The sequence below is a fragment of the Semicossyphus pulcher genome, unplaced genomic scaffold, assembly GCF_022749685.1.
Source record: "Semicossyphus pulcher isolate SPU_LCO1_2020_fin unplaced genomic scaffold, fSemPul1.0.p SCAF_13, whole genome shotgun sequence".
NCBI lineage: Eukaryota > Metazoa > Chordata > Actinopteri > Labriformes > Labridae > Semicossyphus > Semicossyphus pulcher.
In genome coordinates, this window is record NW_027211637.1 from 23,449,405 (window position 1) to 23,476,373 (window position 26,969).

Sequence of the window (26,969 nt, forward strand, 5' to 3'; positions counted from 1 at the left end):
TGTTATAAGTAGGGCCTAATAGTTAATAATTTAAAGTTTTTTTTTTTACACAGTAGCTTATCTAGAGAGATACTTGTGGTCAGTACCCCTTAGTCCTCAGGGCTTTAATAGCAGCTGCTGTCTTACATTCTGGATCAAGTACAGGCTGAGGCTCGGGGGCGGGGCTGTGACACTGACAACTTGGTTCAGACGGTGAGGTCGTCAACCAGAAGCTACTGAAACCAAACCGGTATGACTTTCTACTGCAGCTGCTGAATATAAAGCGGGAAAGACCCTGTTCTTACTGTCTTAAACTTTTACTCGGATTTAGTCTAGTATGTAGGTTGTCAGTACATCAAAAATATTTCTGATTTATTATATCAATTTCATTCAAAGAAAAAAAGGACAGATCAATAATGTCACTGCGGTCAATCATAGATGTGCCTTAATTTTTTATTCCTCTAGCTGACAATTGTGGTAATAATTATGTACCATGATAATAATCATTTGAGATCATCATGAGCATTTTTTTTCTCATAGCCTATATATGTTTAATAATCTGCATATCAAATACCTGTGCTCCAGTATGATGTTCAGCTGGTGAGTGATTTATCTTCATCACAACAGTAATCTTTATTAAATCCTTAATGAGAAAGTATGTGGGCTTTATTTGTCTGTTATGTCATCTGTTTTCAGTGTTTTATCTAACCATGAACTGCTGTGTGTTTTTGTCCAGTCTGTTAAATGATGTAAATAGGTTATAGGTCCGGTTGCCACCAGAGAATCCTTTCTACTACTGTAAGATGGCGACACCACATGGTCATTTTCTCACACTGACACTGTTCACTGTTCACTGTTTTACTATCTTGTCCTCTAGGTGGCGTGCTTGGTCCAGGACCCTATACTCAGGTCAGTCTCTGTTTGCTGACTTTGTTGTTTTGTTGAGAGGACATATCACAGTCATGTGTCTGTGATCCTTCCTCTCCAAAGGTTTTTTTTCTTGGCAGGTTTCCCGGTGCTTCAAACCCAATTTATTCTATCATTTTTGATCTCTTGGAGTTTGAGCTCCGACTTCCTGTCTTTGATGTTGGCTGCTGTGTGAGATGTTCCTTAGTATGACAATGGTTGACTGTGATGGAGCATAAACAGCTTACTAGGAAGTCACATGGAAATCTTTTGCTATTTATCTTAATTACATTTTATTACTTGTTTCATGTTGTTTTTTTAAGGCAATTTAAATAATTCAGGAGATGGCCAAGAATCCTGGTGATAAACCACAACACCCGTGTTCAGTTTCACAGCACACAAGCTAAGCATTCCCCGTCTATCCTTTCATGCTTGCAGACTTTGTAGTATAAATTTCCAAGCAGACTCTTGAGGGCGATTTGATATTATCTCATTACCAAATAAACAAGGCTTCACTAGAGTCTGGTGGTCTCCTCAGCATTTCTAGGCGTGTGTCTTCTCCAAAGGGGTGCATGCTAACCCATGGCCTCTCTGCACTACTTCTGCCGGTCGTACCTTCTCTGTTTTCAGGCGAAAATGTTTTCCATTCCTGGGCCAATGAATGCCACCTTTGTCCCTTCATCCTCCATCTTATGTGAGAAAGCCCCCCTCGCTGCTCTCACCAAGCCTGCACAAACTTAACCTCTTCCCCCCTCCACCTCACACAGGAAAAGAAACATACCAGGTCTGGTGCTTTGATTCAGGCTCAGTAATCTGGAGGTCTGGATAAAGCCCTGGCTTAGAGACCACTTTGCACTGCCAGTTTTGGGGGACTTTGGGAACTAAGAGATGTAGTAGCTGTTAAAATTTGACTGGAACAGTATAAAGATTAATCAGATAGAAATTCTACTGTAGGATCATAAAACACATATAAAATTCAGACTAGTTAACAGACTCTAAGGACTTTAAAAGAGAATGCCAAAGATGTAGGCTTTCATTCCTCATTGAAAATTAAAATAGCAGTGCTAGTTTATGCCAGAAAATGTGCGGTAATGAACACGGTGAGCAAGACGTATTAGTTCTAAAGCAATTTGAAACACTGGGACACATTACTTCTCTCATTATCAGTCTGTTCTGGTCACATTAAACCAATTACACTTCCATTTTCTCAGGATTGAAACATGCTTATTTTTCCAAATCAGCCAAAGCCCCTCTGGGCCTGGAAACACATTCTACTCAAGCTACCACACACCACTTATGTTTTCCTGAATGTTTCATTACCACAGAGATAAAGTACCTAAAACACCTCAACTTATCCCATTTCCAGTTTCTGTTACTCATAAAAACTGATTCACTGTCAAACCTTAGACTACCTGCAGCGTAGCTTGATACTGACTAGATGCATGAAATGAGAACAGCACAATGGTGAAATAAAGGTCCTTACTGGAAACTGTTAAGCAGAGATTTAATGCATCGTTTAATGCATCGCTCAAATTAAAGGATAAGAGCCATTATCCCGGTGCCACCCAGGGTGAAAGGAATTCCATCTCGTCTCCAAATTGACCCTCACACACATAATGAAGCACACACACAGAGGGAGAGAGAAGGCACAAGGCTCTCTCTCCCTCTCTCCCTCTCTCTAGCTATCTATCTGTTTAGTTTTGTGAAGATACTGGTTCCCACAGTGGGAGATCTAAGGAGGGACTCAGGATTCTAAAAAATGTGTTAATTTCCAGGTGTGTGACTTCTCCAAATAAAAATAATGACCCTCTAATGACCAATTTCCTCAGTTGCACTTATACTTCAGACCAGGTATGATGAATATTTTCAGACTCACAACATAGGAGCTGCAGAAACATATGTTAAAGCTGCTCAGCACACAATTTAACTGTTTTTAGTTCAGTCTCACAGCTTTCCTTGTATTATTTTCAGCTGCAGCAGGCAGACCAAAAACAGAGCTGAAAGAGTGGGAATATTGCACTAGTTTTGCCAGGTGGCAAGATATATAACATATATATATATAAAAGCTTAAAACAGGGGACTCCAACAGGTAGCCTGGATTTAAGTAGCTCACAGAGAGGTTCACAGACTCTGTACAAAAAATCTGAAGACAATAAATGCCCCTTGAAAGCCTCTTCCCACTTTAATTCAATCAAATACACAGATGTCCCCTCCAATACAAAATAATAGGACAGGCCGATTAGCTGTCAATTAAAAACAGTGATGCTCCCAGCAAGTTTGTCAACGTCTTCACCAATCACAGCAATGTTGCAGCAACCTCCATCGACAGGTCAACACGCTGTTTCAACGGGGAGAGAGAAAGCTAGTTTTTATTCACGAATGTGAAGGACAAGTGTACGTGCCTCATCTGTGGTAGCACGATTCAGTCGACAGAAGAATCAACATGGGGCGCTACCAGCAATTACAGAGATGTAATGCAAGTAGCTCTTGGCCACTTTCATTTTTTCAAAGTAGCTCTCAGATGAAGAAAAGGTTGGAGAGCCCTGTCTTAAAACATGTTGTTGTCAACACCCATGATAAGTGCATGAACATTACAATGATGAGCGATAATAAAGCTTAGCTGAGCAGGTTCTCAGACAGGTCTAATGTCTTCAAGCTGAGCTGGAGTATCCTAAAATAGCCATTGAGTAAGAAAAGGGCCCTGTCCTCTGGCACATCCCTTGGGTCAAACATAACATTTTCTGCCCCAGCAGCGAGACAAGAAACGCCAAATTGACTCAGATTTTTTCTTTCAACAAGCAATTTCTTTTTCAGGTGTGTAATGAGCATTATAGCCTCATGGGGGCGCTAGCAGGGCTTTTTAGTCTTATAGTGTTAGTAATGAAATCACAGTACTTGATGTGTTGTTGATGTTTTTTCCTAATTAAATTGTTGTTTAAGCTCTTAAAGTTTGCTTTTGCCTTGAGTCACATTGACAGTGTTTTTATTATACCAACAATGTCACATTGAGATTGTTGTAGCCACTAGCATCTTATCTGTCCTCTGATGATTCCCTTTACTTAATTAAAGCCTGAACAACCCTGTCAGTTTTTGTAAGGGACAGGATACACTGTTGACACTGTCAGCCTTCAGGACCCGTCTGTCCTCTCCTCTCCCCAGGTCGGTGCTGACAACCCTCCCGTTCCCAGTTTGTGTGTACACAGAGGACCAAAGCCACCCCTCCGCTGTGGTCACTGTGCCGAAACCTAGACACCCTCTAGACCCCTGGAGCCTCTGCGCACCCGTACAGTTGTGAAAGGTCAGCCCCCCCATCACCACCCTCCGTCCGTCACTGCCATCTCTTCCCCTTCCCCTACGCTCAAACCAACCCCCCTCCTCCTCCTTCATCCTCCTAACTTCCACACCCTTCCTCACCCACCAACCCCCATCCTCACCATGCAGCTATCCCACTGCCCTGCCATCTCGCAGCATTCCGCGGGCCGTGCACACAGAGGCCTATTGTGTGTGCTGGGAGACGGCAGAAGGTAGCATACAGTGAGAGCACCGGAGAAAAAGGATGTGTGGAGCTGAAATGAACTCAGTATTCCTGCTGTACATTGAGACAGACCTGAAGTAGAAGTTGCTCATGTAGCCGGTGACATTGCTGCAGCATGGTTTTAAAGTGAGCCGTGGTATATGATTGCTCCACAGCTCTTAGATGTGCTGCTGTTTTGAGATCATGCAGCCTCTGCACTTGTGGGATGCTATAAATGGCAGTAGTTATTTCTTTAGCACACCTTGATTGATTGTGAATACTGTTTTCCCTCAGTGTAGCCTTCTTGTGATCGGGCCCAATGAACTCTTTTCAACTCATCTCTTTCACATACTTGCTGATATGCACGATTTAAAGGTGGTTCTGTTGGGATTCTTTGGCTATTTTTACTACTTTACTGTAGGAAAGTTGTTATAGCCTACCAAACATCAACATCGGTACTACAACAAGCTTCTTGTTATTCCCAAAGCCTCTTCCAACAGAGCTGCAAATTCATCTGTCTTCATGTGACACAGCAAAAATGTCTTGACCACAGCGAACCAGACACAGCGTCAACGACACTGTGTACTTCCTTTATTGTCCAAAGGCCACTGATTATGTATTCAGCTGGGAAACTGGTTGTTTGAATTCCTGAAATGTTTTCGTTGGTGGACTCGTCAGCGTCCAAGCTAATTGTGGTTCCCCGTTTACTAAAACCAGAACCTATGAAACCAGGATCAGCTTACTGCCCTGCTTGCTTAGCAGTTTTCTACAAACTTTAAACATAATTCCAAAATGCTGAACTTAGCTCGAAGACCTCCTAGACGAGAGCTAAAATGAGGAGGGGTTCAAATCTTTCTTTCCTGTATGTGGAATGAGGGGGGCTCTTTAGAAGTCGTGACCCTGGAATTACTGTGCCTCTACTCATGACAAAGACCACCTTTCAAGCTCACTCACCTGGGCTATCTAGAGAGTGGTACATGATAAAGATCACACGGACGTTTCATCGCTGCTCTGGCTCGGCTTCACAATAGCTAATTTTGGCATATATGTGCTATTTTGTCAGGAATGTTGCCATGAACTGTAATAAATCTTGTTATAGACCTACTACAATTAAACTGCATATGAGGAAGTGATATACAGACATGAGCACAAAATTTTACTCATAAAAGGGGAAAAAATTTAGATCCATCTGTCGGGAAATTTCCCCTTTTCCCAAACCACAGCGGGATTGTTCTTTTAACGGGATTTCGCAACCTCTCGTCAATGGTCTTTGTCCAAACAGACAAGGCTCTCCGAAAGTTTGACTGCAATGTGAACATGACATAACCGCACCGTTGATTGGCCAGCTCAACTCTCTGAGGTTGCCCAAGGATCTGCAAAATTAATCTATAATCCAAGAGATTAGACAGAAACAAACAACCCTGCTGACCCAGTGTGGAGTTCTCATAACCTGAGGGTTTGAGTGAAAGTGGCACCTCATTATCAAGAAAGCATTTATACACATTTACTTTTATATCCTTCTGCTGTAGCTGCTTTATTTTGGCGTTAAATCTACATCTTTAGAAAAGACCGACCTAGGACTGAGACCAGGTTTAGACCAGGGCTTTACAGTCTTGCTCAGAAAAACATCCATAGATTACAAGAACTGCCAACATAATTTAACTAATTCAGTGAAGACAGTACTTAAGTTTGTCTCCAGGTGGTCATTTCCTCTAAATATCAAACCTAATTTTATCATGTACACATATACACTTAGCGTATTTGGCTTCACCCCTTCAGTTATGTGTACTCCAGTTTTTCAGGGTTGCCCAAAATAAAGCTATTTTACATTTTATATTGATAATTGTTCTTTAACATCCTCTTTTTAGTCAGCTTTTCAGTTTTATTCACAGTGGCATGTGAGGTCAGAGCTTAACTTCTGCTCTGCGTCTTGTAGCTCTCTTTTAATGTGAAAGTGAAGGTGCATCTCTTGGCCAGGCCAGGCCAAGCAGGTCAAGGGAGGCTGGAGTTAAAAAAAAAAAATTCCCTGGGAGAGTAGATGCTGCTGGATTGAGGGGAGGGAGATGAGGTTCAGGTTTCAGCCTTACAGGGGGTCTGGGGGAAGGACTGGTATTTTGGAATATACGAAGATCCATACAAGGCACAGTGGACATAAAACCGCGGTGCTTGCCCTGACGCGGTGGGTGCAGAGTGCCAGCTGGGGCCCCGCATTGGATTCCACTTAGATTTCGGAAGGGTTTGACTGCATGGTGCCATAAGTCTTTGGGATCACCAACTTAACACACCACTGACTGAGAGCCTGGTCTCGTCCATCCCTTCAATTCTCACCCGAGTTACTGCATGTCTAATATTTAGACATGTTCGGCTTTGTGGACTCAAGGACTGTTCTGCTACTTGTAGCATCCCAAGTTGTTTTACTATCCGTGGTCAGATGTCAGGAAGAGGACGACCGTAAGTTTCACAGTTTTTCTTGATTTTTTTGTCCTTTTTACTTGCAAAATAATGATGGATTGTTACTCTGATGACATTTCTGCCTTTTTTGTTGCCTTGTCAATCTTCTCTACTTGATGTTTCAGAGGAATTGTGTAAATAAAATCAAGTGCAGGGGTGTTAAGTCAATGAAGGAGAGTGAGGAGTACACCTCTGTTAGGCTGGGCTGCAGCTTTTCTTTCTGCTAAATCACATACTATTTACAGTGATGAAGCTGGTAACTATAATCATTAAGTGGGTGCATAATGTCAGAAAGACTATAATCTGTCTCTGCAAGTAAGCCAGTCCATGTCTGTGTGTGTGATAGGTGAGGCTATCAAGGCACATCTGTGTGGGATGGAGGACCAGGTGAACAAGTGCCTGTTTGTCCCCACCTGCGTCCTGCCTCTCAGCCTCTCCTTCTGCTGTTTGCTTGCATTGTAGGGCAAGTTTTCAGCAGCAAATCTGCCAAAGTGGCATATTTAAGCCCCAGGTGGCTTTCACTTACTTCTTTTTTACCCTTTAGTGACACAAAAACGTGTCTGTAGATTGTCAAATTGACAAATACAGAGTTTAACAGACCAAGAAACAGTGTTCACCTCAAACACAGGATTTGGGCAGGAGCAGTCTCAGGACTTTCATGATGTGACGTGACAGGGTCAGACAGAGCTTGACCTCAGGCTAGCAGGCTCAAAGGGGAGCAGGACAAGGGACAAGGGGCACAGCGGGGAGTCAACAGTTGATGGACATGTAGTTGTATTTATAGAAAGTTGGTCTTAACTGCTCTACTTTTTTTACTTTCAATTCCCTCTCTTTTGCAGCATTAATCAGCTCTGAGTATAAATCAATACATTTTAATAAAAAATAAACAGTGGTGAAGTAGAAAAGCAAAGATTTCACTTCTAAGTAGCTAAACTCATTCCAGCTCAGGCACTAAGCAGCTTTGTAACATGTACGTGCTAAGTATCACTTTCACAAATCTGCTTAAAAAACAAATAGAGGCAGTTAGTAGGCGCAGCCCTGAGCTGTGCACATTAAACAAATCACCCATTCTTATTTCCCCAATGTGTTTGCACTGGCCCTTGACACAGCTATGGGACCCAGATGGAGACATTTAGAAAGGACCCCGTGTTTGCTTAAGGCAGCGGCTTGTCAATCGGGCACAGTATCCCTGTAAGAGAGGTTCATTCATACGAGCAGGAGAGCAGGCCTGCAGGTTAAATATACTCAGCCGGTGACGTGAAATACCTCACGCAGGGCTTCACACACTACTGTTAACTGTGGCTGTTGTTGACTTTACATTTAAAGCTGCTAAAAAATTACTTGCAGCTTTTTCTTGCCTGCCTCTTGAGTTATGTTTAAACCTCCACAGCTACTGATTGGTGGCAGTGTACTTTTGGGGTCAAAGCAGCACCTGTTCGTCAGCATCAAAGGAACAAGGACACTTACTCTATGCAGTCAAATGCCTTCTATTCCTGTGTAACAGTTTTTCATTACCTCAATGTTTTTAGACTTGGTGCTACTTTAAAGTGTTTCAAACTTTTATTTGATATAAGATAACTTTTATCTTTTTTCTTCCCCTCATTCACTAATCACCTCTCCTCCATTTTACCCCCATACCGCTATTACTCCTCCTACTTCCTTGCCGTGCCCCTTGACCCCTTTTCATCCTCTTCTTCCCACAACACTGTATAAACTCCCAATAACTTTCCCCTATCTAATTCTCTCTTCAACTCAACCTCCCTGTCTTCTCATTGCTCCTATCCCATCCTGCCATGCGCCCCCTGCTGGCCAACCGCAGAGGAGGCAGGCGGCTGCATCCAGGACGGCCATCAGTATAATGATAAGGATGTGTGGAAGCCCGAGCCGTGTCGTATCTGTGTGTGCGACAGCGGAGCGGTTCTGTGTGATGAGATTATCTGCGAGGAGATCAAAGAGTGTGCCAACCCTATCATCCCATCTGGAGAGTGCTGTCCCATCTGCCCTGCTGATGCCAGTGCCCCCATTGGTTGTAATTTATTTATTCACATACCCATAAATAAATTACTCGTCTAGCTTGCATTTATCTCACCCTGGCTGACACTTTTGAATAGGAAACTCAGGATCTGAATACTTTGACTGGAGTCGTCACTGATTATAGTCTTAATTGGTTTGGCTGCTCTTAAACATTTTAATCTCGTTATTTCTTTAGTTAATAACTTTATTTACCCAATCAGATCCTGATGTTCCCTCTTCTAAAGCGGCCCTCTACATGCTTACTTTGGTTGAGAACCAGAGTAGCATCATAATCAGGATCATCTCATTCCCGATGACATCATGAAGAATGGGATGCATCCTGACATGTGCTTCCTGGTTCTCACCTAAATCAATGGAAACGCTTCTGCTGATTTTAACTCAAGACTAAGATGAAGCCTGCATTCACAATAAGCCTAAAGTCAAAGAATCATTCGACTTATTTGAAGATCTGTACATCTCCTCATATGTGAGGCCTTCAAACTAGACAGATAAACCTGTCAAAGGTTCAAGGCCTTGTAAAGAGCCACTGTACTCCTGTGGGCGTCTTCTGAGACCTTCTGATGTACCATATTTACAACCAGTTGTCTGATTTAATTAAACAGACAGATACAAGCTGTTAAAGAGGCGGGATGGGTTTGTAGGATAAAGTTCCTGCTAGGTATGAATCAATCAGGCCATCAGAAATAGAACAAGTATTAAGATAAACACTCTTTTATAATAATGTAATGTTTGTTACACTTCCCTAGCCTTTGCTTATTTATACATTTTACTTTAATAATTGGATATATGTAGTTAATTCTCATCTCCTAGTCAATGCTTGCTTGCTTCTGCTTCATCCCTCCTGATATTAAATTTCACCATTAATATAATCTGGATGCACACTTGGGTTTGGTAAATGGTATTTGATCACTTTAGCATCATTAGATTTCCTTGCAGGTCCCCTTCTCTAAGAATCACAGAGTAGACATCAAATCAATGAAGTGTCCGACATGTTTACCACGTGTAATGTTTTCTTTTTTTCTCCCCTCACACATCCATCTGCAACATCAGAGACGATTGGTGCTAAGGTGAGCCAGAGGGTTGTGGGAAAATATTCACTTACGCAACAAGTAACAATACGAAAGCAAAGAAATATAATGTTTCTCATTCAATCTGTAGCAATAAGTTTATGTTCATCAGACCAATGATATTCTTCTTTCTTCAACCAGGGCCAGAAAGGTGAACCAGGAGAGATCGCAGATGTAAGTATGAATGAATGAAGCATTGTCTAAAATAATTGACACGCTGTTGCCGTCCAAAATAATTCACTTTAAACAGCTTGATGCACAAACTGATTATTGGCCTCAGAAGTCTGAACACTAATAACACAAAGCTTTTAGCATCTGTTGCTTCTGTTTGGAGTGAATAACTACAGAATGAATGGGCAGCACTGTGTCCACTCATGCCCCTGATAATCGCCCACACAGTACACATATTTCTCATGACTTGTCCTCAAATCCTGAAAAAGCATCCATAGTTCTGATTATGCCACATTTTCTTGAGCTTCAAACAGAGGGACAATTATTCGCTGATAAAAGTCTAACTACAACGTCCATTAATCCCTCATTGAACTTTCTATTATATGCGGGAAAACCCTGCATTCCTGGGACATAATGAACCCAATCAAATCCTCTTAGATCCTCTCAACATTGCTGCAAGTGCACATGTCAGGTGAATAAAGTCAGCCAAAGCAGAGGTTAAAAGGAGGTGATGTTTTTAGCAAAACTTGTCCTGTCAAACGAAATCCTCGTCACATTGTGTTTTCAGCTTAACGTCCGCCTCCTACAAAGTTGGAATGTTCCTAAGAAACTGGTTGAACCAGACACAAAATGAAAGATTAGTCATGTAATTAAGTCTTTTATTAAAAAAAAGAAACCTGACAAAAGCTTTCTTTTCACCTTCGTGCAGGTCGTAGGACCAAAAGGACCACCAGGACCGATGGTAAATATCACACATTTTATTGGGTTTATCAAGAGGACAGGGATTTATTTCAACAAATGTTTGATGGGATTGTTTATTTATGCACGATATTAGCATTCTAGCTTTAAATTGGAGTTTTAGCCTTCCCTAGTAATCTTCCTGAGACAAATATCTTTGTTTTTGCAGGGGCCCCCAGGTGAGCAGGGAGCACGTGGAGAAGTTGGCGCTAAGGGTGACAAGGTAAGATACAAAACACGTTGTCCAAAAATCTACTCAGTACAGGGTTCAGAGGATGCTGCTTCATGTTGATGTGGCTATAGGATTTGTTATAATAGAACAATTGGAGTTCTGTATAGTTAGATTTCAGTGTTATTACTTCTTAAATGTCAGCGCTTCCATTGATTCAATAAACAACTAACTAGAACAACCAGAAATAGTCTTAGAAAACAGCCACTTGTTTGGGTTTTCAGTAAGATTCAAATATGTACTTGAAATCATCTTTAGTTTTCCCGATGATGTCAGACTTAGAGATTATGAACCTCTCTCTTTTCCCTAGGGAAATTCTGGACCTCGAGGAAGAGATGGCGAGCCTGGCATCCCTGGAAACCCCGGACCCCCCGGCCCACCTGGACCGGCAGGGCTTGGAGGAGTGAGTCTAAAGCTTAAACAATGATTTTTCACTGAAATTTTAGTCCCAACACCGCAGTTATACTCCCATGTTGCATAAAATGTTGGCCATTACAAGAGCTTAAGAGGAATCCATTATGTATTAAAAGATGGAGGGAAGAATGTGGAGCAGGTGCAGGCATTCTTTTTTCCCCTTTGTTTTCTTTTTTTTGTCAGTAATTCGGTTAATCTTGTTTTCTTGCTGCTCTGTGTAATGGCCCACTTAGCGGAGGCAGCTCAGACAGGATAAGTGACAGAAACTTCTGTCTGTTGTGTGTTTTACAGAACTTTGCTGCTCAGATGGCTGGAGGTTTTGATGAGAAGGCTGGAGGTGCTCAGATGGGTGTGATGCAAGGACCAATGGTAGGTGTTGCCTTGTATAGAGTGTGTACTCTACAGAGGGAGCAGTTGTAGTGTGTTACCAGTTTAACTCCAACAATGATACAACATTACTGACATCTAGCTGGTCTCAGAGCTGCTGCCCAGGAGAGGTGGTGAAACACAAAGTGCAGTTGATGACAATGCTGCCACCATGTGGTTCAGCAGTTCCCCGGGAACACAGAGATGTCAGCTGACTTTTATTTACTTCTCTCTGAGTGTTATACTTCTTAAAGGAGAGTTTGTTGGCGTATGAAGCACATTATTACACGCCTTAAAAACATATTTTTAAAATAAGTTATAATTTAGAAATCTCTAGACATAGATTTTGCAACAGCTATGCATGTGTGGTAAACATAATGATGCTTAACTTACGCATGTCTTGTCTTTCTCTTGCAGGGTCCCATGGGTCCTCGTGGTCCCCCTGGACCTTCTGGAGCTCCTGTAAGTACAATCATTACAACAATGCATCATCACATGATTGATCTTTATGATTAAGCCAGTAATTTAGGAACACATGGAGAAGATTTGATGGCATATATTTAAAAAAAAAAAAAAAAGTCACTAATGCTTTTTTTCCTGTCCTTTGCATCTTTAGGGGCCACAGGGTTTCCAAGGTGGCCCTGGAGAGGCTGGAGAGCCTGGACCAGCTGTGAGTATTAGTACATATCCCAGAATGCATCAGCCTGACTTCAGACTGTACAGGTCACAATTAGCTGTGATGTTTATTCTTTACAATCAATTTCCATAGAAACACATCCTGATGATGATTGGTATCATAAGCATATTTAAGTGAAGATCAATGATATTTAAATTTTGCACCAGAGCAACAAATTAAGTTCAATGACAGGACAGTATTTAGTGTTTCCATTGTGGAGCACTAAGGAAGATAAATAAGATAACTGTCACTAATGATTCACCTTTGCTTGTTCTTATAACAGGGATCGCTGGGACCTCGTGGACCACCTGGACCTTCTGGAAAACCAGGAAGTGATGTAAGTGTCAGGGTTTCTTCATATCATCTTCATCCAACACCACACGTTTTTATAAGCTCCTTATACTCTAAACAATATTCACCACCAGGGGGCACTGTCTGCCTCCTAACAATAATGGTGAAAATGATGACTTCACAAAACACTGGCTGCATCTCTTTCCACCACAGTGACATGCAGTGCAGGTGCAGCCTATAAAGCAGCTACTATACACTGCTTTAACTAATAACAATTCTACTTCCTGTCTGTTTCCAGGGAGAGGCTGGCAAACCTGGAAAAGCTGGTGAGCGTGGACCTGCAGGGCCTCAGGTGAGCATATGCAAAATAATGTATCTGTCTGTCAAGATTTCACCACATGTTAGTTCAGTATTTCTGATGTAAATATTTTGTGTCTGTATCTCAGGGAGCTCGCGGATTCCCTGGAACTCCTGGACTTCCCGGAATCAAAGGACACAGAGTGAGTGTTTAAATAAGGAGATAACAAACTGCTATGTGTCCTGATGGTGCAGTGCACCCGAGTACTGACTGGTGTGTGAACCCTGATGATAACTGTCTTGTTTTTCTGCAGGGTCATCCCGGTTTGGATGGAGCTAAGGGAGAAACTGGTGCTGCAGGAGCCAAGGTAAGGCCACCACATGTATCTTTCATGATATATTTATCTTACAAGTCATTGTGTAGAAGTTGTTCCACTTACCTCTGATCTCTGTTCCCATCAGGGTGAGTCTGGTACCGCCGGAGAGAACGGAGCCCCTGGACCCATGGTGAGTCCTCAGTGCTTTAGTTGTTCTGCCATTTTATTCTCAGTTTTTCTAACATGAAAAGGTTACAGAACTTAAACTTACCCATCGTATCCTCTGTCGTAGGGCCCACGTGGTCTGCCTGGTGAGAGGGGACGTTCTGGAGCTGCTGGATCCGCTGTGAGTGAAATCTGCTTCAAACCATCAATATGATTGTAGTTTGCTGTGTCATAGTTTTCTTGTCTCTTCATTACAGTCCACACAACTCACTGTCTTGTCTTTTTCTCCTCAGGGTGCTCGTGGAAATGATGGTTTGCCCGGTCCTGCTGGTCCACCTGTACGTATTTCAGTTCCCACTTTGCATCAAATTAAACCAGTTTTTATAATGTTATTGCCTTTGTAAGCCTTACTTACAGATTTTTGTTCTGTCTGCAGGGGCCTGTTGGTCCTGCTGGAGCTCCCGGTTTCCCAGGATCTCCAGGAGCCAAGGTTTGTACAGACCACACTTTCAAAAATAACTTTCCGCAGACCTCAAGTAGTAAAATAAAGCAATAAAGTCCCTGTGAGTGTCACCAAACCAATTATGGTTTATCCTCAGCTTCAGACATGAAATAAAAACCCATAAACTCCTATATGAGTTATTCCTTAACTATATATTGGAACTTACAAAATGGGTGCAAAACACCCCATTATACAAATGATGGATTCACAGGTTAAAGTAAAGTAGAACAGATATATAATGACAGATACATTGTGTCCTCTCAGGGAGAAGCTGGTCCTACTGGAGCACGTGGATCTGAAGGACAACAGGGACCCCGTGGCGAGGCTGGAACCCCAGGATCTCCTGGACCTGCTGGAGCATCCGTACGTTTGATACATCTCATCCTCATCATCTGGATTTTGATCCGTTTATACAGCAGTACCATTCTTCTTCACTGTGTTTGTTGTTTCTATTTTTTCGCCCAATGTGATGCATAGCTTCTTCTCTTTCTGTGCAGGGTAACCCCGGTACTGATGGTATCCCTGGAGCTAAAGGATCTGCTGTAAGTCCTCCATCGATAGTTTTAGAGTCATCCAATACCAGTCGATTCTTTATATCTCATAGTATTACTGTTTGACTTTATTCTGATGTTCTGTTGTGTTTTCCTCCTTAAAGGGAGCTTCTGGTATTGCTGGTGCTCCTGGATTCCCCGGCCCCCGTGGCCCACCTGGACCACAGGGAGCTACAGGACCTCTTGGGCCAAAGGGACAGTCTGTGAGTCACTTGGGAATCATCTGAAGCTCTATCAAACCTTGTTCCTGTTCTGATTACTTACTGTTCTGACTGTCTTCCTTCTTGCCACGTTTAGGGAGACCCCGGTCTGCCTGGATTCAAAGGTGAAGCTGGACCCAAGGGAGAGCTTGTGAGTTTCTCAGTTTGACTTGATGACCAATAACCAATGTAACCAATGTGAAACATCTTTTATTGTTACACAACAGAGAAGATGAACTTACATGTCTTTATTTGTCTAGGGCCCCTCTGGTCCTCAAGGCGCCCCCGGCCCTGCTGGAGAAGAAGGAAAGAGAGGAGCCAGAGGAGAGCCCGGAGCTGCTGGACCACTCGGACCTCCAGGAGAGAGAGTGAGTCATCAGGATGAACAGTCACACTGATAGAAAGTGACGGTTTTAATTACTTGTTACAGTTTTCTTAAAAAATCTAATCACATTGATTTCTGTGATTCTCTCCAGGGTGCTCCTGGTAACCGTGGTTTCCCAGGTCAGGATGGTCTTGCTGGTGCTAAGGTGGGTCCTGTGCAAAACTGCATTTTAGCCACAGCCGGAACTGGTTTCTGCTCAATGACACCATACACATTTTAACGTTATTGTCATTAAGGTAGCTGCCATATTTCTTCCAGTTTGCTATATAACTGTCTGATGTTTAAGGCTTACCTTCCTTCATCTTCCTCAGGGTGCCCCCGGTGACCGTGGTGTTCCTGGTGCTGCTGGGCCTAAAGGTGCTACTGGAGACCCCGGACGCACAGGAGAGTCTGGCCTCCCCGGAGCCAGAGTGAGTCCTGAATCTGATCTTATTACCAGGCCAGAAACTGTCAGACACTGATGCTGTCATGTAACCTTCTCAGTCTCTGGACGGATTGGTTTGATCTGATTGATTTTTAGCATCGTCATGATTTGTCTCATGATTCTGATGATCTTGAACATTTGTTTGCCTTTCATAGGGTCTTACCGGTCGTCCTGGAGATGCTGGTCCTCAGGGAAAAGTTGGAGCCTCTGTGAGTACAATATCAAGACTCTATATTTTAGTTCCTCCAAGCAATAAATGCTCATCACCATTATGAGGTCACCACATGTTCTAAACTGAAAGCTGTGTGTGAAATAAGACTATACACTGTATTATCATGCAGAGTTAACTAGTGTCCACTCTTTCATTGTAGCTTTACTGAGTCTATATAGCTACGGCAGAGAAGTTAGCTAAGTCTTCTTGCAGTCACAGAGCCAGGAAGCTACAGACAGCTATACAGACTTTATAAAGACCTGTTGGTTTCTATGCTGTTTGTTGATTCTTACCTTGTGCCTTTGACAGGGTGCTGCCGGTGAGGACGGTCGCCCCGGCCCACCTGGCCCTCAGGGAGCCCGTGGACAGCCAGGAGTGATGGGATTCCCCGGACCAAAGGGAGCCAATGTGAGTTGTTCTAAGAGTGGAGTCTTAGCATAATTGCACACACCAGCATGATGAAAACCTGATATGAAATACACAGTCTAAAGCACTACTGTCGTTTGCCTTGTTAAGACATTGTGATTTCTTTTTAACAGGGTGAGGCTGGAAAGCCAGGAGAGAAGGGTCTTGTTGGTCGTTCTGGTCTGAGAGTGAGTACATTTTCTTCTTCCTTTTTTCAAACCTCACCGATGGAATCATCATTCTCTGTCTCTGGATTTCTGTCCATAATCTAAACACTCCTCTCTGAACAGGGTCTGTCTGGAAAAGATGGTGAGACTGGTGCTTCTGGACCTCCCGGCCCTGCTGTGAGTATTTCAGTGTACTTACACGCTGTGAGATGTGTCTTTCTATAATAGTTTACAGAAGAGCTTTCTGTCCTTGACTGATCACCTGTTCTTGGGTATATCATAGGGACCTGCTGGAGAGAGAGGAGAGCAAGGACAGCCTGGACCTTCTGGCTTCCAGGTGAGTTATACAAAACCAAGACACCAAAAATACAACAACATACTGAGTGTTCCCCAAAGGTTGATCATTTCCAGTAGAAGTTTAAACTTGGGACACTAAAGCCTGTTGGACAGACAATCACCCCGGAGTCTTTTATGCAGGAAAAAAGCACACCTATATATAATGACAAAGTCTATATTTAGTCTATATATCATATAATTAATCCCTCTGCTGTTGTTGAACAGGGTCTACCTGGACCATCTGGTGCCCCAGGAGAGGCTGGAAAACCTGGAGACCAGGTGAGTGTTTACCTGTTACCTGTTGTTGAAAAACTCCCTCAACCCTCTGGATGCAAACTGTAGGTATCCTCGAGCTTGCATACAGAGGTAACACTGTATACAAATATATATAAAAAATTAGTTGAAATAGAGTTGAAAAACATGCTAAATAGAAAAAAATAACTTTGAGATTATAAAAGTAAAGCTCACTTAACTTAAGCACCAGTCCAGTATACATTTCGACAGCAATACTGACTGCTCTCTATAACAACATGAAAAGCAGCTTCTTATTCGTCCCATTGCTAATGCTAAAGTATCAAGTATCAATTAGTAGTATAAATTATGAAACAAATATTTCTTGTATCTAATAAAGACCTCTGTATGTACCTCTGTCTGAATGTAATAACTTTCTTTGCATTGCAACAGTCCGGATTAAGGTTGTTTTTTAGTTGTAAGGTTAATTGTCTTAGCTCTCCTACAAGGACTAACAATGACAGCTCAACAGAAGTTAAGATGTGTGTAATCACCGTATAACAGAAATAAAACCCGTCTGTCTTTTCTCTCTGCAGGGAGTTTCTGGAGAGGGTGGAGCTCCTGGTGCTGTTGGACCAAGAGTGAGTGTCTATGTTATTCAAATATAGCCAGTCATACATTTTTTGCCATGCTGTCAAATCCCGAATTGGTTTTGTATAAACTCTCTTCCTCGCATCACATAACTGAGCAGCTGCTGCCATTTTTAGTTCCTCCTTTTGACCCGGTGTCTTTTTGCCTCCTAACAGGGTGAGCGTGGTTTCCCTGGTGAGAGGGGCGGCGCTGGAGCGCAGGGTCTTCAGGGACCTCGTGGACTTCCTGGAACACCCGGATCTGATGGACCCAAGGTCAGTTGATGAATGAGATTCATGTGTTCACGGGGGTTTAATGGCCCACCATGTACAATGTGGAGCCTGAAAGAAGATGTAGTTAAACCGACTAGGTTGCTGTCTGTGAACATAGTAAAAGATACAAGTCCCCTCAATCTAAATTATACCTCATTGTTGTGTCAGACTAATTGATTTGCTAATTCAAGGATACAATTGAGCAAACAGGGTGATACATTTGTAGCTTTGGATTTCTTGGCTGGCTAACTTCCTGGAGTCTCTGCATATCAGCTGGCAACCTCACAGAGACAACAAAATCCAGGAAGTCACTGACCCCAGCTGGGAAACAGTCCAGCACATAACACCCTATAAAACAAAAAGTGTTTTCTTAACACTTAAGTTTATGTCAGAATTAAACCAACAAGATTAAACATGTTAACTAGTGAGTTTTAGATATACTGGCAGGCAGATTTTGTTCCCCTGAGAGTCAGGCTAGCTGTTTCCCTCTTTTTCCAGTCTTGATGCTAAGCTAACTGGCAGCTAGCTGTAGCCAAATTTTACAGCGTGGACATAAGAGTGATATCAATCTTCTGCACTTCTTAGCAAAAGAACAAATACTTATCATAGCAGACTATTGCTTTAAATTAAGAAGAATTAATGAAGACCGTTCTGGTCCGTTAATTTCTGATGGACGTGTTAAACATGAGTCTGCAGCTTTGGTCAAGGTCTAATGTTCTGAGAAATGAGGACAAGTTTTGGATGAGTAATTAAACCTGGTTAGGATATGTTTAAGGCGTTTCAGAACATTTACAGAATAAATTATGTTCAGTGAGACACCTGTTGCAGTACAAGTAAAAGCATGACCAGCATGTCCACACATACGCTGACATAGTTTCTTTCTGTCTCTAATTCAGGGAGCTATTGGACCAGCTGGTGCTGGTGGATCTCAGGGACCCCCCGGCCTGCAGGGTATGCCTGGAGAGAGAGGAGCCGGTGGCATCCCAGGACCTAAGGGAGACAGAGTGAGTGACAGATTCTCGTTTTAATATAAGTGATTGCTTCATGGTACACTCAGTACAGTAAATGTCTTGAGGTTTCACGTGTGGCTAACATGCAGCTGTGCTCTTTGTCCAACAGGGTGACAACGGACAGAAAGGACCTGAGGGAGCTTCTGGAAAAGATGGTTCTAGAGTGAGTTCAAAATACATCCTCTGGACGCAGTGAAGATTTGAAGTTCAGTTACACACAAACTCTTGTTTCCTCCTTTTAACTCTCCTTTTCATTCCTCAGGGTTTGACTGGTCCCATTGGTCCTCCTGGCCCATCTGGACCCAACGGCGCCAAGGTAAGAACCCTTTAGGTTAAATAAAGGGAAATGTTGTCAGCTTTTTATGAACAAACTTACTATAAACCCGTTGGTGTATTAACTTTTATATACCTTGTTTACGTGGTTTTACTGACTGGTTTTCTCCTATTCAGGGTGAGACTGGACCAGGTGGCCCTACCGGTGCTTCTGGTGCTCGTGGTGCTCCTGTAAGTCCCCTCTTGTTGTTGTTTTCTGTACATCTTAGTGGAAACGGACATTTTTCAGGGAATAACTAAGTTGAATTCAAACTAAAAAGACATGATATGATATTGCCTTTGAATAAGTGACTTTTACAGTAACAGGTAAAGACAAACACCTTAGTTTTGATGATCTGCCACTTGGATTGTAGCCAGAGTAAAGGAACAAGAGTGCAAATAGAGCTGGAAAACATGTCTTTAAATAAAAAGTATAAACAGGTGTCTCGCCCAAATCTGGCCCTAACCAATGGTCTCTTCTGTCTCACAGGGTGACCGCGGTGAGGGCGGTCCTCCTGGACCTGCTGGTTTTGCTGGACCTCCTGTAAGTAAAGTCACCACAATACCTCCTGCTCAAATACAACTCCTTACAAAGAATCGACATTCTCTTAATGATACCTTCTGTTTAAAACATCCAGGGTGCAGATGGTCAGCCTGGTGCTAAGGGAGAGCTCGGTGAGAGCGGACAGAAGGGAGAAGGTGGTGCTCCTGGACCTCAGGGACCATCTGGCGCTCCTGGACCTGTGGTGGGTACTAATACAGCCCTGGGAACAGATTGACGTATCTGAGGGCGCAATGATGGATATTCACACTGTTTAAAGTCGCTCTAGTGTGATGCCAACATGATCTCTGTTTCAAACTGTTACTGTCTTTTTCAGGGACCTACTGGTGTATCTGGACCTAAAGGAGCGCGTGGTGCTCAGGGAGCTCCTGTAAGTTACTCCTATTTTTATTATCATGTAAAAGACATAAACACCTTCCACAACACAAAACTGCTGCTAAATACAGACTACACACATTACGTTATATAAATATATATAAAACACTTCAGGTTAAAGTACGCTGATATATACGGATCAGGGTGTTAGTGCGTAGTGAGTAAATACGGTAAATGCCGGTCGATTAATTGAAATAAATTCTGTCAATAAAACAAAAGTCAATTCATGTTTCCGGCAAAAACATTAAACATTGACTAATTCAATTGTTCTAACTTTTAAATTGTGAAGACTTTCTGTTTTTCTTTGTATTATGTGAAAGTTGAGGGAATAAACTCAATAATTTTGTTGTTGGACATATACTGTAGATACAATGACAGTTCAGACACGCAGCCTACATTAGCACATATAATAAAATGTGTAGTTAAGCTGGATATGACGCAGTAAATCAAATTGTTAAACAGGTCAATCATAGGTCAACAGAGGTCAGTTTACTTACTTACATTTTTATCTATTTAAATATACATAAAGACCGCCTCTTTAACATCTAGTCAGAGTGAGCTCCAAAAGTTAAGAGCACGACAGGGTTGCCTCAGATTTAAGTCAAGTGACATTTATTTACATGACCCAATATTCCACACCGTGCACTGTGTCTTGGAGCTTTACAGGCTCAATGCAGTGATGGTTTCTGACTAATTCAAAGCTCTCCAATTAAATCATGAAAAACTCAAAAAAAGAGAAAAAAATCAAGGAAAAATTGTGGTGTGAGATTAACAGAAGAAGCTCCAACATATACTAACAGCATTTCCAATAAGGATGGCTCCATGTCTCAGTAAGCCAGCATGCACTATGCAAGGAAGCTAAATGGAATTCAGCCATCATTAATCTGTACCTTTTCTAATGTGACATGTCAAAGTATTGTCTGTTTATAATGCCTTAAAGGTTCAAAGCTCTGCTTTATAAATATACAGTAGCTGAATTCTGTGCATTTAAAAAAGTAAAGGTTATTTTACTTTGATGTGAGGCCTTACACCAGACCGCTGTGAATTTAGATGCATTATTTATGTCTGCTGAAACACCCTAAGACCTTAGGTATTGATTGAGTGATGGAGTGAGTTATATTTATACATGCATGTTCAAAGGTCGGGTATGTTTATGTTTACTGATCTCTTTGTCTCTGGCAGGGTGCTACTGGTTTCCCTGGTGCTGCTGGCAGAGTTGGAACTCCTGGCCCTAATGTGAGTGCTTATCACAAACAATTTCCCTTAGAGGAAAACAACTGTATTCAATTTGTTTTGTACAAACTTGGTGAGTTCTTACCAACTAAAGTTCTCTCTCTTCATCACAGGGTAACCCTGGTGCTGCCGGCCCCGCTGGTCCTTCTGGTAAAGACGGACCAAAGGGTGCTCGTGGTGATGGCGGCTCCCCAGGAAGACAGGGAGACGCTGGGCTTCGTGGACCTGCTGGCACACAGGGAGAGAAGGGAGAGCCTGGAGGGGATGGACCCCCTGTGAGTTTAATTTTGATCACCTGCTATTTTAAACCAATATACACAAATAATCGGAGTAAACACTGCACCTAACAGACATAAGATGAATGTGCAAGATCAGAACATGTCATTAACTCTTCTGTTTGCTGACTCTGTAGGGTGCTGACGGGCCTTCAGGTCCTCAGGGTCTTGCCGGATCTCGCGGTATTGTTGGTTTGCCTGGTCAGCGTGGAGAGAGAGGCTTCCCTGGTCTCCCTGGACCTTCAGTAAGTGCTTCTTTATAATAAGGATGTATCATTTTTAGCTCGTTTAAGCTTTCATGTTAGTGGATCGAATCAAATTAAACAAATTCATACAATTTTCAAGGATATTCCTTCATTTTCTGTATGTTTTATTTAGTGATATTCTTTTTAGTTATATTATCATTGAATAGAGCATGATTCTGAACAGTGATTCTATTTATAGTGAAGATTATTCTGCTTCTTCTGTGTCAAAGCAGCTACTTAAATGTAACGATGATATTGACTTGTTTTTAGGGAGAACCTGGTAAACAAGGAGGTTCTGGATCTGCTGGCGACCGCGGACCTCCTGGACCTGTGGGACCCCCTGGACTTACTGGACCTGCTGGAGAGACCGGAAGAGAGGTCAGAATGACAAGTCACAACACAAGGACATCAATCTTGCATCATTAAAGCTTATAGTCTAATCATTAAAACATGTGTCGCTGTATCTCAGGGTACCCCCGGATCAGATGGACCTCCTGGTAGAGACGGATCTACTGGAGTCAAGGTGAGAGCCTTCAGCATCACATAACGATCTAAAACTAGTCCTCAAAAGTTTGACTTAAAGATCTGCTAGTTTTTTATCTTATCCTAAGTCATCATCTCGTGTCTCCTATAGGGAGAGCGAGGTAACACCGGCCCTGGTGGCGCCCCCGGAGCTCCTGGTGCCCCTGGCGCCCCCGGACCTGTTGGACCTCTCGGAAAGCAGGGAGACAGAGGAGAGGGTGTAAGTTACAAGTTACGAACACACTGTAGGGAGCATATATTGTTGATGTTACCATGAGAGAGCACCCACACTATTGGTACTTGTCCTCAGGGTGCTCAAGGACCCGCAGGACCCTCCGGACCCGCTGGCGCTCGAGGCATGGCTGTGAGTATCTCCATCTCCAACTGCGAGCTTTTTTAGATTTTAATTAGATCTCTGTAATTAAAAGTGCTACCCATGTGCAGCCGTGCATTTGAATACACATTGAACCTTTAATCCAGGGACCCCAAGGACCCCGTGGAGACAAGGGAGAGGCTGGCGAGACTGGAGAGAGGGGACAGAAGGGTCACCGCGGCTTCACCGGTCTGCAGGGTCTTCCCGGACCTCCTGTAAGTGATTCAAATCCAAAAGCACCTCCCTGCAGAACACGCTGTAATCTCTCTTTCATTCATGTGATCTGACCTTGTCCTGGTTCTGACAGGGTCCCGCTGGAGACTCCGGTTCTTCCGGACCTGCCGGACCAAGCGGAGCTAAGGTGAGAAAACTGAGCCGAAGCAAAGAGCGAAAAAAACTCTTTTCACGTTTCCATCCTTCAGCTTTAACATCCGAGATGTGCGATGGTAATAAAGGGCACAGGTTAGTCTTCCTGTAATTCTCCAATCACCTGCCGAAGATGGGGACAGGAAAGGCCACGTTCTTTAATTACCCACCGCTGTGATAAGATGGGCAGCTGAGGCGCTTTGTAATTACTCTTGGCATGGAGGAGAGGCCGACTGACAGGGGGGACTGCGATTTGTGAAACCACTCCTGCTGAGATCGGAAATGGACTTTAATATCTATTCTAGATTAGCCGAGCACCGAGCGTGATAAGAAAAATGAAGGAAAATGTCGCCATACAAATAATCTTCATGCATAATGAGGCAGAGGGTCTGGGGGTGGTGCGGGGGTAATAGAGGGAAGTGGCTCAAACGTTTGAATCGCTTTATGAGGTTTTTTATATAGAATGCACGATGGATCTAAAAATGTAGCTCTACACATCAGATAGACTGCAAAAGTTCTGTTCATGAAGTTTTGTTTCAAACAACATAAAACTGAACTCGCACTGTTTCTGTAGGGACCAGGTGGACCTGCTGGACCTGCCGGCAAAGACGGATCCAACGGAACGCCTGGCCCCATCGGACCCCCCGGACCTCGTGGACGTTCTGGAGAGTCTGGCCCTGCTGTATGTATCATAAACAACCACCACACTCAAATTTACTGTGCCTTTTCAGTGCTGTCTTGCTACATCTGATCGCACATGCTCCACTGCTTTTTCCCTCCCTCAGGGTCCTCCTGGTAACGCCGGACCCCCCGGCCCTCCTGGTCCCCCTGGCCCTGGCATCGACCTGTCTGCTTTCGCCGGCCTGGGTCAGACTGAGAAGTCCCCCGATCCTCTCAGGTACATGAGGGCTGACGAGGCCTCCAGCTCCCTGAGGCAGCACGACGTGGAGGTTGACTCCTCACTCAAGGCCATGAACAACCAGATTGAGAACCTGCGCAGCCCCGACGGCTCCCAGAAGAACCCTGCTCGCACCTGCAGAGACCTGAAACTGTGCCACCCTACGTGGAAGAGCGGTAAGTGGAGCGATAGGGCAAAGACAGAAAAAAAGTCTGCAGGTGTATTAGCTATTGCCTTAAAATGTTGTCGTCTCCTCAGGTGACTACTGGGTTGATCCCAACATTGGCAGCACAGCCGATGCCATCAAGGTCTTCTGTAACATGGAGAGTGGAGAGACCTGCGTCTACCCGAGCATCGCCAATGTACCAAAGAAGAACTGGTGGACCAGCAAGAGCAAGGACCGCAAACACGTCTGGTTCGGAGAGACCATGGATGGAGGATTCCACGTGAGTGCACTTTTATAAAACATCGCTTCAGATTATTAACCAGTTTGAAAGATTTGAGATCTTTAATGTGACATCTGCTAATGAATCCCCCCCATCATCTCCTCGCTGTACAGTTCAGCTACGCTGAGGGTGGCCCAGTTGCCAACACTGCCAGTGTCCAGCTGACCTTCTTGAGGCTTCTGTCCACTGAAGCTTCCCAAAACCTCACTTACCACTGCAAGAACAGCGTTGCCTACATGGACCAGGCCACAGGCAACCTGAAGAAGGCCGTGCTGCTGCAGGGCTCCAACGAGGTGGAGATCCGCGCAGAGGGCAACAGCCGCTTCACATACAGCGTGTCCGAGGATGGCTGCAAGGTGAGCTACAAAACACAGACACAAAACTCGCACCCGAGTCTTATGTGTGTATAATGAGTTTCTTTAAACCGCCTGTTAACACATGTATCTACTCTCTGCCAACAGAAACATACAGGCCAGTGGGGCAAGACTGTCTTCCAGTACAAAACACAGAAAACCTCCCGTCTGCCAATCGTGGACATTGCTCCTATGGACATCGGAGGAGCCAATCAGGAGTTCGGAGTGGATGTAGGCGCAGTCTGCTTCTTGTAAAGTGGAATATCACAATGGCCCCCCAAAAGAACACAGGAAATAAATAAACTCAACCATGGAACATTACACACACACACACACGCTTCCACAATAAAGAAGACTGGAAATTAGAAAAGAAAATTGATACTTTTTTTCTCACAACGAAGTGCTCTCCAAGTCGTACTCCCTGGATGTTAGCACTGAAGGGCACCGGCAATATCTGTACATCACACCAGCATTCTCTGTCAACCCGCCTCCTGAGATCCAGTCATGTTTCCCATGGCCCGACGTTGACGGGAATGAGTCCGAGCCAGGAGGAAGAGGGACCAAGCGAACAAGTTATGGAGAACAGAAACATGACTTGATGTCACTTATTTATTGTCTAACCTGAACGGGCAGAGTTGAGGTAGGACTGGACGGGTTCACTTTGTAAGTAAGACAAGCCCCCTTTTTCCACTACAGAACAGCCGCACAGCCTCTGTCCCAGTCCTACTCCACCTCCCTCCCTGTTTCCCTCCTGACACGCTAACACGGCATTTTGAATCAGTGTAGACAAACTTAAATATTCTCAGTAAGTAAAATCAAATCCAGGAGCTCCTGTCCATCGAGAGCCTGAGCCAAACCTTTACTGTGTATTATAAATCCTTGGTTCTATTGTTGTAAAAGTCTGTGTTTATAAACAACCAGATGGTTTTATATATATTTCCACATTATGTGTGTACATGTGTCTATATGCACACCAACACTTTGGAAGGTGAGGTTACATTTGGGATGTTTGTTTCCATGTCCTGTTACCCCTTGACTGCCCATCACAAGAAGCCAAGTTCACATCCAAAAAAACGAGTTTTGAAGAATAAGGAAATTTGTTTTGCTTTTTTTTTTTATTGTAGTCATCCAGATTGTTTAAAGCTACCTCACGCTGACAAACAAAGTGAAAATGTTGAGTTAAAATCTGAGCTGACCAGGAATTAGCTTTCAGGTGGATCTGGGGGCTGTCTTTGCTTTGGGTTGCTCTCTCTCTTCAGAAGGTGCTATGAGTTCTGTAATTCAGTTTCCACCAAACTCCCCACATCCCAACCCTAATTCCCACTAGCCTCACACCACACACTCACACTCCACCCTGAGGAGGGGTGCAGTCGGGTTAAGACAGGGGAGACGGGGGCTACTTTGGAGGCGTCCTCTGGAGTCCAAAACCCCCAAAAGCTGAACGTAGGGCTCCGGGGACGGTCGCTCAAACACAACCAGGGTGGGTTGTCTGTGTGTGTGTGAGGGCGTGTACATTTTTTGAACTAATTTTATTATGATCATTTTTTTTGTTTTTATTTTGTTACACTTCTAATTGATGTAAATTGGAAAATAAAAGGAAAACCGAATTAAGAATGAAGTTGATTTTTAATTGAGTTTCGAATAAAAACAGAAATGGCGTGGGGACGTATTTCTTCCTTCAACAGAACCTTTTAATGTTTTTTGTTTATTATACTTGTATTTCATGAGGTCAGTTACTCTTGACTGTGAGTGCATAGTCTGTGTGTGTGAGTGCGTGAAAGCTTAAGACTGTGATGCAAGTGTGTATTTTGCTATGAGAGAATCTCATAACAAAAAGGAACAAAAGTACTGTATTCGTTCTGCGGTGTCAGGGTGGGGCTGGGCGTAGTTGGCTCCTGTTTGTCTGAACTTTTAGGCATAAATAAAGAACTTTTTTTTGACTGGAATGACGAATTTTTTAGGGTTATGATGCATACAAGTAGCTGCATTACTGTTTGTCTGTACTGTGGCTAACTTCCTCTCTGGTCTGCCTTATAATAAAAGCTTAACTCAAGCCAGGTGATATATTAT

At 43.3% G+C, this 26,969-nt stretch overlaps 1 protein-coding gene across 2 annotated transcripts; it reads left to right on the forward strand.

The window, feature by feature from the left end:
• Window positions 1-6,534: 6,534 nt before the first annotated feature.
• LOC138589302 (collagen alpha-1(II) chain-like) lies at window positions 6,535-26,840 on the forward strand. Of its 2 annotated transcripts, XM_069659524.1 has the most exons (54): window positions 6,535-6,850; window positions 8,670-8,876; window positions 9,935-9,951; window positions 10,093-10,125; window positions 10,832-10,864; window positions 11,030-11,083; window positions 11,400-11,492; window positions 11,795-11,872; window positions 12,287-12,331; window positions 12,486-12,539; window positions 12,829-12,882; window positions 13,135-13,188; window positions 13,283-13,336; window positions 13,448-13,501; window positions 13,596-13,640; window positions 13,743-13,796; window positions 13,909-13,953; window positions 14,052-14,105; window positions 14,382-14,480; window positions 14,615-14,659; window positions 14,773-14,871; window positions 14,966-15,019; window positions 15,129-15,236; window positions 15,345-15,398; window positions 15,565-15,663; window positions 15,833-15,886; window positions 16,198-16,296; window positions 16,428-16,481; window positions 16,584-16,637; window positions 16,744-16,797; window positions 17,022-17,075; window positions 17,624-17,668; window positions 17,834-17,932; window positions 18,826-18,933; window positions 19,049-19,102; window positions 19,202-19,255; window positions 19,390-19,443; window positions 19,742-19,795; window positions 19,890-19,997; window positions 20,130-20,183; window positions 21,371-21,424; window positions 21,535-21,696; window positions 21,834-21,941; window positions 22,212-22,319; window positions 22,411-22,464; window positions 22,576-22,683; window positions 22,774-22,827; window positions 22,944-23,051; window positions 23,144-23,197; window positions 23,777-23,884; window positions 23,988-24,276; window positions 24,359-24,546; window positions 24,660-24,902; window positions 25,008-26,840. In XM_069659524.1, the coding sequence occupies exons 1-54, from the start codon at window positions 6,757-6,759 to the stop codon at window positions 25,152-25,154; spliced, it is 4,464 nt and encodes a 1,487-aa protein (XP_069515625.1). In that variant the 5' UTR covers window positions 6,535-6,756; the 3' UTR covers window positions 25,155-26,840. The 2 variants fall into 2 exon arrangements, with proteins under 2 accessions (XP_069515625.1, XP_069515626.1); XM_069659525.1 differs by lacking the exon at window positions 8,670-8,876.
• The last annotated feature ends 129 nt before the right edge of the window (window positions 26,841-26,969 follow it).

Bases quoted from the DNA above. Each gene is read 5' to 3' on its own strand.
- LOC138589302 (XM_069659524.1), top strand. From the start codon at position 6,757: ATGTTCGGCTTTGTGGACTCAAGGACTGTTCTGCTACTTGTAGCATCC. The intron at 10,126-10,831 runs GTAAGTATGAAT...ACCTTCGTGCAG, and splicing joins AACCAGGAGAGATCGCAGAT to GTCGTAGGACCAAAAGGACC. The intron at 20,184-21,370 runs GTAAGTTACTCC...TGTCTCTGGCAG, and splicing joins GTGGTGCTCAGGGAGCTCCT to GGTGCTACTGGTTTCCCTGG.